This window comes from Phoca vitulina, unplaced genomic scaffold (genome assembly GCF_004348235.1).
Source record: "Phoca vitulina isolate PV1807 unplaced genomic scaffold, GSC_HSeal_1.0 scaffold2, whole genome shotgun sequence".
Taxonomy (NCBI): domain Eukaryota; kingdom Metazoa; phylum Chordata; class Mammalia; order Carnivora; family Phocidae; genus Phoca; species Phoca vitulina.
In genome coordinates, this window is record NW_022589705.1 from 79,803,191 (window position 1) to 79,821,283 (window position 18,093).

The window sequence follows — 18,093 nt, forward strand, 5'->3', positions numbered from 1 at the left end:
AATATTCAGTGTGATGAATTTGACATTGTATAAACCCATGTAATCATCACCCCTACGAATACGGTGTTTTAAATCCAACCAAATAAAGGAACAGTCTAGGAAACTAAGGGCAGTGTCAGTCTGGTAATGAGTGTCTGGTTATCATCTGCTTTGTTTTGTTTTAATGGAAGAAGTAGATCACTTTCCCAGAATTACTGAAAATGCAGAAGTATTGTTTGCTTCTCAACAAAACAGTACAGTAAAGTACAGTCTAGTTTCTGAGAGAGAAACTGATTTTTCTTACAATGTACAGATTCCCCTTATTTCATTAATAGCCACTGGAGCTATTCCTTAAGGTTAATTCCTAATTTGATAAATGATTATTCATTTTTGGTGCTGTGTAGATAGGCTATATTTTTGTCTACAGGTCTTATTATAGAAATTCCCATTATACAGAAATCTCTGTTACAAAAAAAGTCTTCTACTTATTTTGAGCAATACCCAGTACTATTTGGGAAGCCCCTTGAAGATTGTGCGAATGTTATTTGAAAGGTATAATGTTCAGTGTGTGAACATACTGATAATCTTTAATAAGGCTCTTTCATAACTTGCTGTGGGGGAATACTTTGTTAACTATTACCATGTTAACAATCTTTCCCTATCCTGATTCTTCCGGTGGTAACATTTGTGGGTAAGGGAAAAGGAGGCATATGGTTAAAAAACAAACACGTGATCCTGATGCTCTCCTATCTCCTCAGCTGACTCTTGGCCAACAAGTTTTCTCTTGGTCACTTAACCAGTACATAGTTAGTTGCCTTTATTTATTTATTTTTAAAGATTTTATTTATTTATTTGAGAGAGAGAGAGAGAGAGAGAGAGAGAGAGAGCATAAGCTGGGGGAGGGGCAGAGGGAGAAGGAGACTCTCCACTGAGCAGGGAGCCCGACACAGGGCTCGATCCCAGGACCTTGGGATCATGACCCGAGCCGAAGGCAGACGCTTAACGGACTGAGCCACCCAGGTGCCCCGTCAGTTGCTTTTGTTAAGGGCAAACCAGGAAAGGTCATTTCTCATATTAGAGAGTTAGACAATTTGTTGGGGGAGGAACGCAGCACTACGGGGCAAGAGTTGACAGGGCAGATACTCATTTAGGTTGCTAAGCTTCACCAAGTTCTGAAAACCACTGCCTTGATTCCTGCAGGTTCATTTCACAGTTCTGGCCAATGTTTTCATATGCTGCTAGCTTATCCCTAACAATAGAACTCTGTTTTATTGGAAGAGAATCTATATTACTATAATCATCATGAATTAATTTTAAAAGTTGTGTATGAAAGAGATGGAGATGTTTTCCTCGGTGCCCAGTATGAATAAGGAGACAAGAATAAGGATGTGTTTCTCCACATCTGGTTTGCTTGGATCCTGGTCAGTGAAGATGTGCCAGGCCATGCAATTAAAATGGTGCTGTGGCAAGGATGGTGCTTGATGCCAGTTGTTCATTTACAGGTAGCTTTTGAAAATGGCTGCCTCTCATTTCACCGGGCTCACAGCCGTTGCTGATGTAATTAAAGATCTAGACACTCAGATAGCTGTAAGTAAGCGCACTGAGGCCGCTGTTCGCGGAACTTGGTAAATGTGCTTCTGGTCTTGATGACACCAAAGCTGCTGTCCACAGTGTCTGCCTCATGGCTTTACAATTGAGGAGTCTTGGCTACTCCAGGCTAGGGACCCTGCATGTACTTAAAGATTGCTAACACTCAGAAAAGTTGCTCTTGATGACAAGGAACAGCTTACTTTTAACAGTTGCTAAAAATTGTGTTTATTAGACATAGACCTGACATAGACTTAAGCATGTTTTGAAGTGCCAAAATGAACTAATCTGTTTTCTTAAGTTTTGTGGCTGAGTTTTAAATATGTGATTGTGCCATGATTTATTTGAATTTAACATTATTTGCTGTTCAAAAATAATGCATGTAGTACTTAACCTATTCTGTTTTTACAAAGTCTTCAAAAATGTCTTATTCTAGTTTATTTTTGTACGTAAGGTTTCTTATTTCATTTACTTTCTTCCTTATTTAATTTTGTGGACTATTTCATTTAGCCTTTGGAGAAGAGATGGTTTCTAAATATGAGGTGAGAGCAATGAACATTCTTCCTTCCCTCTTTTTAATGTGCAGGTATCAAATGGTCACTATCCCAGATATCCTGAAGACTCTTCAAGTCTGACAGACGTTATGCAATTTTACTTTCAAACCTTATCCTTTATTAAAGGTGTTTCTGGAGCTAGTTCTCTTGTTTTCCTTCTACAGTTGATTGGCCTTGGTCCTCACAGCTCCAAAAAGAAACAGGATCTCGATAAGCTCTATGAGCTGAAGTCCAAAGCTCGGCAGATTATGAACCAGTTTGGCCCCTCAGCCCTAATCAACCTCTCCAATTTCTCATCCATAAAACCGGAACCAGCCAGCACCCCTCCACAAGGCTCCATGGCCAATAGCACTACAGTGGTAAAGATACCGGGTCCTCCTGGGACGGGAGGGCGTCTCAGCCCTGAAAACAATCAGGTATCATCTCTTACTTTTTGCTCTCCCTAGGCATCTCTTATTTGTTATTTGAACCAATAATGCTTTGAGAGATGTCTGTCTCAGATGCTGCCTCTTCCTCTCGGCTGAAAAAGAGTCTTTTCCCTCCTTTGGACTTCTAAAGTTCTTTATCAAATTATCATGTACAACGTTTATCAGTGTTTACTCTGTGGTGTTTATGTGTGCGTATGTATACGTACATACATTCATACACACACACTAACACTGTTGCCTATGACAGGTTTTTATATATGTATATATAAATATATATACACTATAAAATTGTTAAATAAAATAGTTAAATAAAATAATAAAATAACTAATGGATTAATTATTCATTATTCCTGTAATAAAAGCATTATTGCCTCCGGTCTTTTCTCCTTCTAGTTCAGCCAGCTGCTCCATTATTAACTTTCTGCACTGATTCTAAAATCTGCCCCCCCCAATGCCCTCTCTCCCCCACTTTCTGCCCATGATTCTGATTCTGCCCTCCAGAGCCACAAGAGATAAAAAATAAGTATAATCTCTTGTCTTGGGCCTTGTAGGCTGGATAGAGTAGGAGGGAGAGACATTTCAAGGGAATGGGAGGAGGGACTAGCAAAGGCGAATGGGGAGGGTTGGGCAGATAGTCAGGAAGCCAACCTGTGTTGAATGTGGAGTCTGTTAGAGAAGAACAGGAGGTAAAATTATATAGGCAGGAATATGGCAGAATATACTGGGCATATATGAGTCTGTCTCTTTTGAAACTCTTAGTCATTAGACAATCTTTGCAAATATTTAATAGAGGAGTAAGTAACATAATAAAAGTCGTATGTCTTAGGAGGATTAACTTGGCAGTAAGTGGACAAGAAAGGTAGGAAAGGGGTGGACTGAGAGGAAGACCAAGTCTAAGACTTTTGCAGTAAATCAAGACATGGAGTGAAAGCTTGCCTTAAGTGGTAATGGTAGAATGGATAGATCTGACACATAATTAACAAATAATTTATTTAGAAAATTCATCTCTTCTTTTTTTCCAAGATTATACATGCTTATCACAGAAACTTTAGAAATACAGAATAAAGAGCCCATAATTCTACCACCACCCCAAAAAAACTATGCTTAGCATTTTAATGTGTGTCTTTTGATTATTGTTTAATGGCATGTGTATGTGACATGACATTTCAGTGAAAGAGGAATCACAGTTGTACACACTTATGCAAATATTATACAGAGATGAAGACATGTTCCCTGCCATCAGAGAGCTTTCAGCCTATTAAGTCAGAAACAGGCAAGTTTATAAATATATGCAGTGACGGAAGGGTGCACGGGGTGCAGTAGAGGCCAAAGGAGGAAGTGGTTCCTTTTACCTAGGTGGGCTAGGAAGGGCAGAAAGGAGGCACCATGGACTGAGCAGATAGGAAGAAGGGTGGAAGAACATGTCCAAAGGCAACAGAGGTGCAGTACCAGTTTTGGTGGTCAGAAAATTGCAAATTACTTAATGTAGAGGAAAGGTAAGGCACAGTGAGCTCAAGAGGCAGAAATAAACTGACAGGTGTTGGCCTCTTCCACACTGCTCTTTTAGCCTTTCCCTAGGCCGCTTCTGTCTTGGGAGTGTAGTCTTGGAGCAGACTACCAGGTAGGCCAGACTGTTAACTTTTGGAAGGTAGAAACTAAACCCAACAAATTGACAGCATTTCTTCATTAGAGGGTAATGAAGTGTTCTGTTTCCTTAATACTTGGCTGAAAAATCTTCTCCCAATTAACTTTAGGTATTGACCAAGAAGAAATTACAAGACTTAGTAAGAGAAGTGGATCCTAATGAGCAACTGGATGAAGATGTGGAGGAGGTAAGATGGAGTTGGGCATGATGAGTCTGGGTCCCTGAGAGCTAATACATAATAGCGGTTAAGAGCACAGACTTCAGAGGCAGACACATCTGAATTTGAATCTTGGCTCTGCCACTTACCAGCTTTGTAGCTGTGGACATGTCACTGAAGCTTTTTGAGACTCAGCTTCCTCTTGTGTTGGTAGGGTGTGGTATTATTTACCGACAGGGTTATTGTGAGGGTCCCATGGAATGACTTCTACAAATCACCTGGGAGAATGCCTACACTTTATACCTAGCCGCTGCTGCTACTTTTGCTTGGTGGAAGGGCTTAGTTTGCTGCTCATAGGCAATCACTTTCAACAGTTGTAGTTGTTTCTATCATACTCCTCCATATTTCTAAGTAATACACTTAAACAGATACTCTTTGGTTTCTGTCTATTGACTTCCTGTAGATGACGATTTTCTTAAGCCACACACATGTCCATCCATGCTTTCCTTTCCCTCATTTTTCTAAGGATATTATTTATTTATTTATTTGACAGAGAGTAGAGAGCACAAGTAGGCAGAGTGGCAGGCAGAGGGAGAGGGAGAAGCAGGCTCTCGCTGAGCAGGGAGCCTGATGCGGGGCTTGATCCCAGGACCCTGGGATCATGACCTGAGCCGAAGGCAGCCGCTTAACCGACTGAGCTACCCAGGCGCCCCTCCCTCATTTTTCTAATATAGTTTCTGATTAATATATATATTTTAAGGATTTTATTTATTTATTTGTCAGAGAGAGAGAGAGAGAGAACAAGCAGGGGGAGTGGCAGGCAGAGGGAGAAGCAGGCTCCCCACCGAGCAAGGAGCCTGATACGGGACTTGATCCCAGGACCCCAGGATCATGGCCTGAGCTGAAGGCAGTCACTTAACCAACTGAGCCACCCAGGCGTCCCTTCAATATAGTTTTGTCACAACTTTTAAATAACTCAGAAATCAGTATTGACATTATTCTGATCAAGTACGTATTGTTCACCACTGAACCAAGTCCTGTTTTGTACTACCTACTGAAGGTGATAATTGACTTTTTTTTAAGGTTTTATTTTATTTTATTATTATTATTTTTTAAAGATTTTATTTATTTGACAGAGAGAGACACAGCGAGAGAGGGAACACAAGCATGGGGAGTGGGAGAGGGAGAAGCAGGCTTCCCGCGGAGCAGGGAGCCCGATGTGGGGCTCAATCCCAGGACTCTGGGATCATGACCTCAGTCGAAGGCAGACGCTTAATGACTGAGCCACCCAGGCGCCCCAAAGATTTTATTTTTTAAGTAATCTCTATACCCAACATGGGACTTGAACTTACAACCCTGAGATCAAGAGTCGCACACTGTACTGACTGAGCTAGCCAGATGCCCCTATAATTGACTTATTTTTATTTAGTTTTCTTTGTGCCATTTTTATTCTGGTTCTGCTATCAGCTCTGGTATACACCTATCAAAATTGTTTTCCAAATGGAAAAATAATCTACAGATCTGGGTCCTCCCCCGACTCAGATTTCACTCTCAGAAACCTCCATCCTTTAAGGAGGGCCCGTGATGTGACGAGCACTGGGTGTTATATGCAACTGATAAATCACTGAACACTACATCTGAAACTAATGATGTACTATATGTTGGCTAATCAAATTTAAATAATAATAATAAAAAAAAGAACCCTCCATCTTCTTCTGGTCTAATTAATTTTAGGCCCCTTGAACAAATCCCTCTTGGGTCTTCCTTTTGCTATTTTTTTCCTCTTTGGCTCCCTTGTTTCCTAGATCCCACATCCTCTTCTTTTTTTTTTTAATTTGACAGAGACACAGCGAGAGAGGGAACACAAGCAGGGGGAGTGGGAGAGGGAGAAGCAGGCTTCCTGTGGAGCAAGGAGCCTGATGTGGGGCTTGATCCCAGAACCCTAGGATCATGACCTGAGCCGAAGGCAGACGCTTAACAACTGAGCCACCCAGGCGCCCCCCACATCCTCTTATTTACTCTCTTTTTCTGTTAGAGCACATTTTTTTTTGCTGTTGTTACTGCCTGCAAAGGGATAGATGAGAAGCAAATGTTTGAAAGTATCTTACATTCTAACCTCACAATTTTTAGTTTGCATGAGTTTAGAATTAGATTATGAAAAGATATATATTTTCATGGAGCCCCACGTTCAGCATGGAACCTGCTTAAAAACGAAAGAAATCTCATGCTATTCTTTTTTTTTTTTTTTTAAGATTTTATTTATTTATTTGACAGAGAGAGACACAGCGAGAGGGGGAACACAAGCAGGGGGAGTGGGAGAGGGAGAAGCAGGCTTCCCACTGAGCAGGGAGCCCAATGCGGGGCTGGAGCCCAATGCGGGGCTCGATCCCAGGACCATGGGATCATGACCTGAGCTGAAGGCAGAGGCTTAACCGACTGAGCCACCCAGGCGCCCCAAATCTCATGCTATTCTAATCCCAATTTTTTTAGAGTCTTCCTTTAATTCTGAATTTTCATATGAGTCTTAGTATGTATCTTTTTTCATTTGTTGTGCTGGGTTCCTGGAGCCTGCTTTAATTTTGGGGACTCGAGTGCCTCAATTCTGGGATGATTTTGTATATTTTAGGGTTGGGAGTTTCTTATTGTTGTCTGTTTTGCCTTTGCTGAGGAATATGTAATGACAGGGAAAAGAAATACAGGTTACAAAAATAGTATAACTTCATTTTTATTTTTTTTTGTTTAACCAGAGGGAAAATATTTGCTCTCTTTGTGTGTGTATGTGTAGGGGGGTGTTTGAGGCAGCAGTTTTTTTTGAGATATAATTCATATACCATAAAATTCACTCATTTGAAATCTACACCTTAGTGGTTGTTAGTCTCTTCACAGAACTGTGCAGCTCTCAACACATTTTTTTTTAACATATAATATATTATTAGTTTCAGAGGTAGAATTTGGTGATTCATCAGTTGCATATAATAACCAGTGCTCGTTACATCACGTGCCCTCCTTAATGTCCATCACCCAGTTACCCCATCCCCCCACCCACCTCCTCTCCAGCAACCCTCAGTTTGTTTCCTATAGTTAAGAGTCTCTTAGGGTTGGGGAGCCTGGGTGGCTCACTCTTTAGGCGTCTGCCTTCGGCTCAGGTCATGATCCCGGAGTCCTGAGATCGAGCCCCGCCTTGGGCTCCCTGCTCCTCAGGAAGCCTGCTTCTCCTTTTCCCACTCCCCCTGCTTGTGTTCCCTCTCTCGCTGTGTCTCTCTCTCTGTCAAATAAATAAATAAATAAATAAATTTTTTAAAAAGAATTTATTTATTTGTCAGAGAGAGAGAGATCATGAGCAGGAGGAGGGGAAGAGGGAGAAGCAGGCTCCCTGCTGAGCAAGGAGCCCGATGTGGGACTTGATCCCAGGACCCTGGGATCATGACCTGAGCTGAAGGCAGAGGCTTAACCCACGAGCCACCCAGGTGTCCCAAATAAATAAAGAAAATCTTAAAAAAAAAAAAAAAAAGAGTCTCTTAGGGTTTAACACAAGTCATTTTTATTTATTTATTTATTTTTTAAAGATTTTATTTATTCATTTGAGATACAGAGATACAGAGAGAGAGAGAGAGCATGAGCAGTGGGAGAGGCAGAGGCAGAGGGAGAGGAAGAAGCAGACTCCCCGCTGAGTCAGGAGCCCGATGTGGGGCTCGATCCCAGGACCCCGGGATCATGACCCGAGCTGAAGGCAGACGCTTAATCATCTGAGCCACCCAGGCGCCCCAACACAAGTCATTTTTAGAACATTTTCCTCACCCCTGAAAGAAACCCATACCTATTAGCCATCACTCCCATTTTTTCCCAACCCCCAGTCCTTAAGCAACTGACTAGTAATTTACTTTCCTTCTTTATAGCTTGGCCTATTCTGGACATTTCAGATAAATAGAGTCATGATATGTGATGTTTGTGACTGCCTTCTTTCACTTCGTATAATGTTTTTAAAGCTCCTGTTGCTGGGGCGCCTGGGTGGCTCAGTCGTTAAGCGTATGCCTTCGGCTCAGGTCATAATCCCCGGGTTCTGGGATCGAGCCCCGCATCGGGCTCCCTGCTCGGCCAGAAGCCTGCTTCTCCCTCTCCCACTCCCCCTGCTTGTGTTGTCTTTCTCTCTCCGTGTCAAATAAAATCTTTTAAATAAATAAATAAATAAAGTTCCTGTTGTAGGGGGTATGAGTATCTCATTTCTTTTTATGGCAGAATATTCTTCCATTGTATGGACATACTATATTTTGTTTAACCATTCATCAGTTGATGGGTTGTATCCACTTTTTGGTTATTGTGAATGATGTTGCTTGAACATTCACGTGTAAATTTTATTTGTGTCTTTTTTTTTAATTCATGTATAAATTTTTGTGTGGAAATATGTTTTCATCTTTCTTGGTAATATACTTCGGAGTAGAAGTGCGGAGTCATGTGGTAACTATGTTTTTCCTTTGAGGAACTGCCCATTTTTTCCAAAGTGCCGCACCCTTTTACATTCCTACCAGCAGTGTGTGCGATTTCCATTTTCTTATATTACTTTTTTTTTTTTAAGATTTTATTTATTTATTTGACAGAGACACAGCGAGAGAGGGAACACAAGCAGGGGGAGTGGGAGAGGGAGAAGCAGGCTTCCCGCTGAGCAGGAAGCCCGATATGGGGCTAGATCCCAGGACCCTGGGATCATGACCTGAGCTGAAGGGAGATGCTTATTGAGTGAGCCACCCAGGCGCCCTCTTATATTAGTTTTTTGATAATTTCTTCTCTGTTTTTGCTCTTTCATTCTTTTTTATTTTTATTTTTATTTTTATTTTTTTAAGATTTTATTTATTTATTTGACAGAGAGAGGGAACACAAGCAGGGGGAATGGGAGAGGGAGAAGCAGGCTTCCCGCTGAGCAGGGAGCCCGATGATGTGGGGTGGATCCCAGGACCCTGGGATCATGACCCCAGCTGAAGGCAGACACTTAACGACTGAGCCACCCAGGTGCCCTCTTTTTTTTTTTTAAGATTTATTTATTTATTTGAGAGAGAGAGCACGCATGAGCAGGGGGAAGGGGCACAGGGAGAAAATATCCAAGCAGATTCCCGCTGAGCACAGAGTCCGATGCAGGGCTCAATCATGAGATCAGGACCTGAGCCAAACGAATCCAAGAGTTGGACTCTTAACCAACTGAGCCACCCAGATGCCCCATCTCTTTCATTTTGTAATGACGGTTGAATATTGAACCTTCTGTATTGATCCTCTTAGGTTTTTTTGTCTTTGCTCTCCTATTTTTCATTTCTTTGAAATTCTTTTTTTGTTGTTAAGATTTTATTTATTTATTTGTCAGAGAGAGAGAGAGCACAAGCAGGGAGAGCGGCAGGCAGAGGGAGGAGCAGGCTCCCCGCTGAGCAAGGAGCCTGATGTGGGACTTGATCCCTGGGATCATGACTGAGCTGAAGGCAGACGTTTAACCGACTGAGCCACCCAGGTGTCCCTCATTACTTTGAAATTCTAAGTTCTATTTGCTAGGGAGATTTTCCTTAGTTTATCTTCTAAACCTATTTTAAGGTTTTTTGGGGGGTTTTTTTTGGCATAAAAATTTTAATGCCCATGAGCTTTTCTTGTTGACTAGTTTGTCCTTTTTTTTTTTTTTTAAGATTTGATTTTGTAAGTAATCTCTACACCCAGCGTGGGGCTCAAACTCACAACCCGAGATCAAGAATTGCACACGGTACTGACTGAGCCAGCCAGGTGCCCCTAATTGGTCCGTTTTATCCCTAAGCCACTCTGTTATTATTTTATGCTTACAATATCTTTTCTTACCTTTCTCTCTGAGGAATTACATTTTTTGACATTTTCTTCTTTTCCCTGCATTATCTTAGTGTCTTCTGGGTCCCTTTTTTCTCCTTTGGTTTGTTTATTTTCTTTTTAGTGTTGGAGATTTTCTTCACATGTTTGGTGTTCTTGACTATCTGTTCTTAAAGACTGAGCCACTAGAAAACTGATTTGAGGGGCGCCTGGGTGGCTCAGTCATTAAGTGACTGCCTTTGGCTTGGGTCATGATCCCAGGGTCCTGGGATCGAGCCCTATGTCGGGCTCCCTGCTCAGCAGGTAGCCTGCTTCTCCTTCTCCCACTCCCCTTCCCCCACTCCCCCTCTCGCTGTGTCTCTCTCTGTCAAATAAATAAATAAAACCTTAAAAAAAATCTTTATTGTTAAAATAAACAAATAAATAACTGATTTCAAGCAGAACTTACTGATGGGCTTCATTCAGTAATGTACTGGTAAATGTTTAGCAACCAACTCTGTGGAGAGAAAGACCCTAATTTTTAACATTTCATAATTTCTATGGTGTAAATATTCCCAATATGCCCTGTTTTAAGCTATCCACATGTTAGTGACTTTAAGATTGTGAAAAAATGCATATAATCAATTGGCTTTTATGAGCTCCACTCAGCCAGTTTTAGCAAACCACTGGCTTCACTTCAGAATAATTTGTCCACGGGGCGCCTGGGTGGCTCAGTCGGTTAAGCGTCTGCCTTCGGCTCAGGTCACGATCCCAGGATCCTGGGATCGAGCCCCACGTCAGGCTCCCCGCTCGGCGGGGAACCTGCTTCTCCCTCTCCCTCTGCCTGCTGCTCTGCCTACTTGTGCTCTCTCTCTCTCTGTCAAATAAATAAATAAAATCTTTAAAAAAAAAAAAAAAGAATAATTTGTCCACAAGTCAGCCTTCTTATAGGGGATTCTCTACATGTCAGCATCTGTAAGTCTTTTCTCTGGAGTTGTTTAGGATCTCCAGAGAAAAATCCTCCAGGCTCCTATCTGGAGGGTTTATCTCTAGCTTCTGACATTCTGGGAGAAAGGCAAGAGAGGGAGGCTGTGTCTGTCCCCTCCCTCTGCTGTGTCTGGTGTATTCTAATCCAGAGCCATGCCTATTCAGTTCTCGAGGGAATAAACCTACTGTGTTCTGGGTCAGGTATGTGTGGGGAGGTCACTTGGCTGCTTTTGGAGTGTGGGGGCATGGGAGACTAGTCTGTATATAGACATGTAGTAATTTCTCAGTCTTTAGTTCCATGCCTCAGCCCAATATTCTGTGATAAATGGCACTTCCAGAACCTGGATCTTCTAGGAGTTGCAGGGGGTAAATCAGGTCAATTCTCATTGGTGTCCTTTCGATGGGCACTTATGTTGTGCCTTCCGTCTGCTATATCAGATCCCACTTTTCCTCTGTTATCTCTTTGGCAAAAATTTACTTTAGGGGAGCCTGGGTGGCTCAGTCGGTTAAGCGTCTGCCTTTTGCTCAGGTCTTGATCCCAGGGTCCTGAGATCGAGCCCCGCATCGGGCTCCCTGCTCTGTGGGAAGCCTGCTTCTCCCTCTCCTGCTCCCCCTGCTTGTGTGTGCTCTCTCTCCCTCTCTGTCAAATAAATAAATAAAATCTTTAAAAAAAATTTTACTTTAAAATTGGATTCTCTTAAGTTTTTCTCTTCTGTTCTTATTGTCTTTGTGGATTTATATGTCTTTTTTTCCTTTACTGTTATTTTAGTGCATTTAGGGAAGGAGAGGAGGTCATTTTTGGAATTGATCTGCCATGTTTAATCAGAAATCTCTCCATTAGGGGGTGCTTGGCTGACTGAGTTGGTAGAGCGTGCAACTCTTGGTCTTGGGGTGGTGAATTCAAGCCCCACGTTGGGCATAGACCTTACTTTTTCTTTATTTTTAAGGTTTTATTCATTTATTTAAGAGAGATAGAGTGTGAGAGAGAGAGAGCATAGGCAGGGAGGAGGGGCAGAGGAGATGGAGAAGCACGGAGCCGGATGCGGGGCTCGATCCCTGGACCCTGGGATCACGACCTGAGCCAAAGGCAGACGCCCAACCAACTGAGCCACCCAGGCGCCCCAAGAGCTTACTTTAAAAAGAAAGAGAGAGGGAGGGAGGGAGGGAGGGTCGGTCTCTCCATTAGATGGTATCCATTTGGTTTCATAGGAAAGATGACAATGCAATAATGGTCTAGCAGAATAAGTAATGTCTATCCATGGTTGTAATTCTTTTTTATTTTTGGTCAGCAGAGGAAGCCATGGGGAACGAACTGACTGACGAAAATTCCAATTTTTTTCACGTAGATTTTTAGCTTCAGAATTCTGACTTTACTCTTCACATAGTCCAGGATAATTGATAATGAAGTGGAAAGAACCCAGGTTTTGGACATGGAACCTCAAAGTCAAATCCTGGGTCCACTGCTTAGCAGTTGCATGGCCGTGAGTCAGCACCCTTCTGCATAGAAGGAGGATAAAATCCCTGCCCCACTTTTTTCGCAGGATTAGTATAAGGACTCGGTGAGATTAATGGAAATAAAAATGCTTTAGGAGACTGTGAATGAGGAAGTATAATGATTCACTTTTGTTTTCCCACTTAATTCTGAAGAAAATATGAGGGTGAGGGATTGGGCTGGTTGATCCCTCTAGGTAGAAAGTACAGAGAATAACGTCCTCAGAAACGTGTGAGTTGCACTCAAGCTGCTTAATGAGTTGATGTGTTTCTAGTGTTGTCCTCACTCCTCCTCATCTTCACCGTAGTCCAAATGCTGATTCCAGGCCTTCTAATAGAAAGCCTAACTAAATATGTGATTCAAGCAGACACAGTTGTCCCAGCAACAGGAGCCTGTTCTGCCAATGTCATGGTTACTCTCCCCCACTTTTGTCTCCCAGATGCTGCTGCAGATTGCTGATGATTTTATTGAGAGTGTGGTGACAGCGGCCTGCCAGCTTGCTCGGCATCGCAAGTCCAGCACCCTGGAGGTGAAAGATGTCCAGCTGCATCTAGGTATGTTGTCTCGTTTCTCCCTGAGGCATCCACACTGTTGCTCCTTCAGGACCACCAGGAACATGTAGTCAGAGGAACTTTCATGTCAGGATTAGACTTTTGGGCTCCGGGATAGATGTATTCATTCAATTAGCATCACATAGAGAAGAGAAATCCATCCATGGTCAGGAGAATAAGCCCAGGCATTGGGTTTGCCACTTTCTATCTGTATCACCTTGTCCTTCCTCCTTACTTTCTCTTAGAGCCTGTTTTCTCATTTGTAAAGTAGAGATCATAATATCATCCTTACACGGTGATCGTGAGAATTATGGGTTATATTTGTCAGGTGACTCGGGCCCTAGCACAAAGTAAGAGTTTTGTAAATGTAGCTATTATGTTTCCACCATTTAAATAATGGTGTTTCTCTTCCAGTTTTTAGCCTATTTATCCATTCCCCCCCCCAAAAATTATAATCATAATGTACATATAATTTTGTATTCCATTTTTCTACTTACCAGACACTAAATTCAAGCTTGGGTTTTTCTGAGAGATACTCGCTAACATTGCTAACATCATCACTTGGGAAATGAATAAGCCCCCTTCTGCACTGGTTACAGTGTGCTCAAAAGAAAGTGAACAATCTTGTGAGTACAAAGATAATCAGGCCAACTGAATGAGGCAGAAGAAATTAAGGGATTCAGTATAGATCAACCCATGAGTAATTACTGAAAGGCTTCCTTCCCGGTGACAGGAAGATACAGCTTGGGGAAGTGCTGGTAATCTTGGTGGAATAAGTAACATACTTCTGGTTCATATTGCTGGTTTTAATAACAGAAGACAGATATTCCAATTATCTATTATTAGGTAACAAACTTAAAATGATAACAGTGGCTTAAAATAGTAACAATTGTTTATTTTGTTCATATGTCTGGGGGTTGACTGGGCTTAGCTAGGCAGTTTTGCTGAGGGTCTCTCATGTAATTAAAGTCAGGTGGTACCTAGGGCTGAGATTGTTTTGAAGGAAGATGTATTAGTCTCCTAGGGCTACTGTAACAAAGTGCCACAAACTAGGTAGCTTAAAACAACAAAATTTATTCTCTCACATTTCTGGAGGCCAAAAACCTAAAATCAAGGTATCAGGAGGGCCGTGATCCCTCCAATGCTTCTGTGAAGAATCCTTCCTCACCTTTTCCTAGCTGCTGGGTGGCTAGCAATCCTTGGCATCCCCTGCGTATAGTTGCGTCACTCTGTCTATGCCTCGGTCTTCACGTGGCCTTCTCCCTTGTGTGTGTCCCTCTCTCTGTCTCTTCTCCTCTCGTGGGATGCCAGTCATACAGGATTAAGGGCCCACCCTACTCCTGTACGACCTCATCTTAATTAATCGTATCTGCAATAACCCTATTTCCAGTATATTCTGAGGTACTGGGGGTTAGGACTTAAACATGTCTTTTTTGAGGGACACAATTCGACCCATAACAGAGTTTCATCATGTCCAAGTCTGATATTGGGGCTAGAAACTCTCAAAATGCTGGGATTCCAGGGGCGCCTGGGTGGCACAGTCAGTTAAGTGTCAAAATCTTGGTTCTGGCTCAGGTTGTGATCTCAGGGTTGTGAGATTGAGCCCTGAGTCAGGCTCAGTGAGGAGTCTGCTTGAGATTCTTGCTCCCTCTCCCTCTGCCCCTCCTGCTCGTGCTCTCTCTCTTTCTCTCTCTAAAATAAATGAATCTTAAAAAAAAAAGAACAACCTGGGACTCCACAGGTCTCCCTCTCTCTGCAGTCTCTCAACACGGTCTCATCCTGTGCAGTCCCAGGATAGGTGGACTTCTTACATGGTAGCTGAAGGCTCCCAGGATGTGTGTCCCATAACCACCTGGCAGAAATTGCACGGCCTTTACTAATGTAGTGTCTGAAGTCACACAGCATCATTCCTACTGAATTCTATTTTTTTTCCTAAAGATAGATTTATGTATGTATGGATTTATTTATTTATTTATTTATTTATTGGGGGGGGCATGCAAGCAGGGGGAGGGGCAGGGGGAGAGGGAGAAGGAGAGCAGCAGACTCCCGGCTGAGCTCGGAGCCAACAATGCAGGGCTCGATCTCAAGACCCTGAGATCATGACCTGAGCCAAAATCAAGAGTCAGATGCTTTACCGACTGAACCACCCAGGCACTCCCTAAATTCTATTCTTTGAGGCTATCACAAAGATATGGCCAGGTTCAAGGGGAAGGAACATAGCCTCCACTTCTTCTTCTTCTTTTTTTTTTTAAGATTTTATTTATTTATTTGACAGAGAGAGAGAGAGCGAGAGCAGGAACACAAGCAGGGGGAGTGGGAGAGGGAGAAACAGGCTTCCCACCGAGCAGGGAGCCCGATGTGGGGCTCGATCCCAGGACCCTGGGATCATGACCTGAGCTGAAGTCAGACGCTTAACCACTGAGCCACCCAGACATCCCTAGGCTGCACTTCTTGATGGGAGGCATGTAACAGAATTTGCAGACATGTTTTAAAACCATCACAACGCAAATTGATAGCGACAGAAAGTAGAATGGTGGTGACAAGGGGCTGTGGGAGGGGAAATGGGGAGTTATTTAATATGTACAGAGTTTTAATTTGAGATGATGAAAACGTTTTGGAAATGGATAGTGGTAATGGTTGCACAACAGTGTGAATGTGCTGAATGCCACCGAACTGTATACTAAAAAATGGTTAAAATGGTAAATTTTATGTATATCTTGCCTCAAAAACCCCACACACAACAGATTATATTACTTTGAGAGTTTGGCATTCCTATTTTTAAATATTTTGTATTTTAATTATTGATAATACAATTAGAATATTAGGTTATTCATTAAGGGTGAGAAGTAATTATCACAGCAACAAGAATACTCACAATTCTGCATGGCCAGAACAGCTTCTGTAGCAGGCCTAATGGAGGCTGAATCATAATCAGAAGATTGCTTAGGGGGTATGGGATCGGAGCGTGGGGAATTAGGGAACCTGGTATTGAATGGCACCAGACCACCTAGGTCTGCTGCACACCACTACCCCAACAAAGATAAGCTTGCCAATGGAGCTGTAAACTCTGGACACCACCTCTCTCCTGACAGACTGGGATGGGCAGAGCTGGGTTTGCTTCTGACCCGATTTCCTATACTTGCATAATTGACTAACCTCCCCTTCTGATGGATAAAGTCTTGAGAAATATGAAAGTTCAATGACATAATGTGCATGGAATGCTTTGTACAATGTTGCTTTATGCCACACATTTTTTTTTTTTTTAAAGATTTTATTTATTTATTTGAGAGAGAGAGAATGAGAGACAGAGAGCATGAGAGGGAGGAGGGTCAGAGGGAGAAGCAGACTCCCTGCCGAGCAGGGAGCCCGATGCGGGACTCGATCCTGGGACTCCAGGATCATGACCTGAGCCGAAGGCAGTCGCTTAACCAACTGAGCCACCCAGGCGCCCTATGCCACACATTTTTTTTAAAAGATTTTATTTATTTATTTGACAGAGAGAGACAGCGAGAGAGGGAACACAAGCAGGGGGAGTGGGAGAGGGAGAAGCAGGCTTCCTGCGGAGCAGGGAGCCTGATGGAAGGCTTGATCCCAGGACCCTGGGATCATGACCTGAGCCGAAGGCAGACACTTAACGACTGAGCCACCCAGGCACCCCTATGCCACACATTTTTACTATACCTTTTAGTCACTAAATGATTGTTGTTGCTATTACATTAATATTATATAAAATATAAATGCATGCACATTTAGGGACACCTGGGTGGCTCAGTCAAGTTAAGTGTCTGCCTTCGGCTCAGGTTGTGATCCTGGGGTCCTGGGATTGAGCCCTGCTTCTCCTCTCCTGCTGCCCCTCCCCCCAGCTTATGCTTTCTGTCAAATAAATAAAATCTTAAAAAATAAATGCATATTTAAATATTTTGCTACACATATTTAATGTGTGTGCATTCTTGCCTGGTAGCTTTTTTTTCAGATTTAAAAAAAATTTTTTTTAAAGATTTATTTATTTTAATTTTTTAAAAGATTTTATTCATTTATTTTGGAGCGAGAACAAGCAGGGAGAGGGAAAGGGAGAGACTCTCAAGCAGACCCCATGCTGAGTGAGGAGCCAGATGGGGGCTCAATCCCTTGACGCTGAGATCATGATCTCAGCTGAAACCAAGAGTTGGACACCTAACTAACTGAGCTACCCAGCGATCCGGGATTTATTTATTTATTTGAGAGAGAGAGAGCCAGGGGGAGGGGTAGAGAGAGAGGGAGAGAAAGTCTTAAGTACACTCCCTGCTAAGTGCGGAGCCCAAGTCGGGGCTCAGTCCCACGACCTCGAGATCAGGACCTGAGCTGAAACCAAGAGATGGTTGCTCACCCGACTGCACCACTCAGGTGCCCCTAAGATTTTATTTTTTTATGTAATCTCTACACCTAATGTGGGGCTTGAACTCAAAACCCTGAGATCAAGAGTCGCATGCTCCACCAAGTGAGTCAGCCATGCGCACCACTACTCTTTCTTTAAAGAGACTTTGCAGATCCATATCCTGATCCACTTTGTGTGGATTGTAAAGTTTCATTCCCAAAGAATGATCTCAGTGTCACTTTCAAGTACTGAAAACAGATATTATTAGCAGAAGCCTTCAGCATTTTTATTTTCAAAGAAATATTGGAGGAAGGACGCCTAGGTGGCTCAGTTGGTTGGGCGTCTGCCTTCTGCTCAGGTCATAATCCCGGGATCCTGGGATCAAGTCCCGCATTGGGCTCCTTGCTCAGTGGGGAGCCTGCTTCTCCCTCTGCCTGCCACTCTCCCTGCTTGTGCTCTCTCTCTCTCTGACAAATAAATAAAATCTTTTTTTTTTTTTAAGATTTTATTTATTTATTTGACAGAGAGAGAGACAGCGAGAGAGGGAACACAAGCAGGGGAGTGGGAGA

The 18,093-nt window shown here is 42.7% G+C and overlaps 1 protein-coding gene across 2 annotated transcripts in view; it reads left to right on the forward strand.

Moving 5' to 3' along the window:
- TAF12 (TATA-box binding protein associated factor 12) overlaps positions 1-18,093 on the forward strand; it is a 37,350-nt gene that overhangs the window by 10,601 nt on the left and 8,656 nt on the right. For both annotated transcript variants that reach the window (XR_004297660.1, XM_032389882.1), the window contains exons 2-4: positions 2,285-2,536; positions 4,303-4,380; positions 13,059-13,173. Coding sequence is in view for 1 of the 2 variants with exons in the window: in XM_032389882.1 (XP_032245773.1) it covers positions 2,369-2,536; positions 4,303-4,380; positions 13,059-13,173 (361 nt within the window). In the remaining variant the exon portion in view is untranslated. The remainder of the gene's footprint in view (positions 1-2,284; positions 2,537-4,302; positions 4,381-13,058; positions 13,174-18,093) is intronic.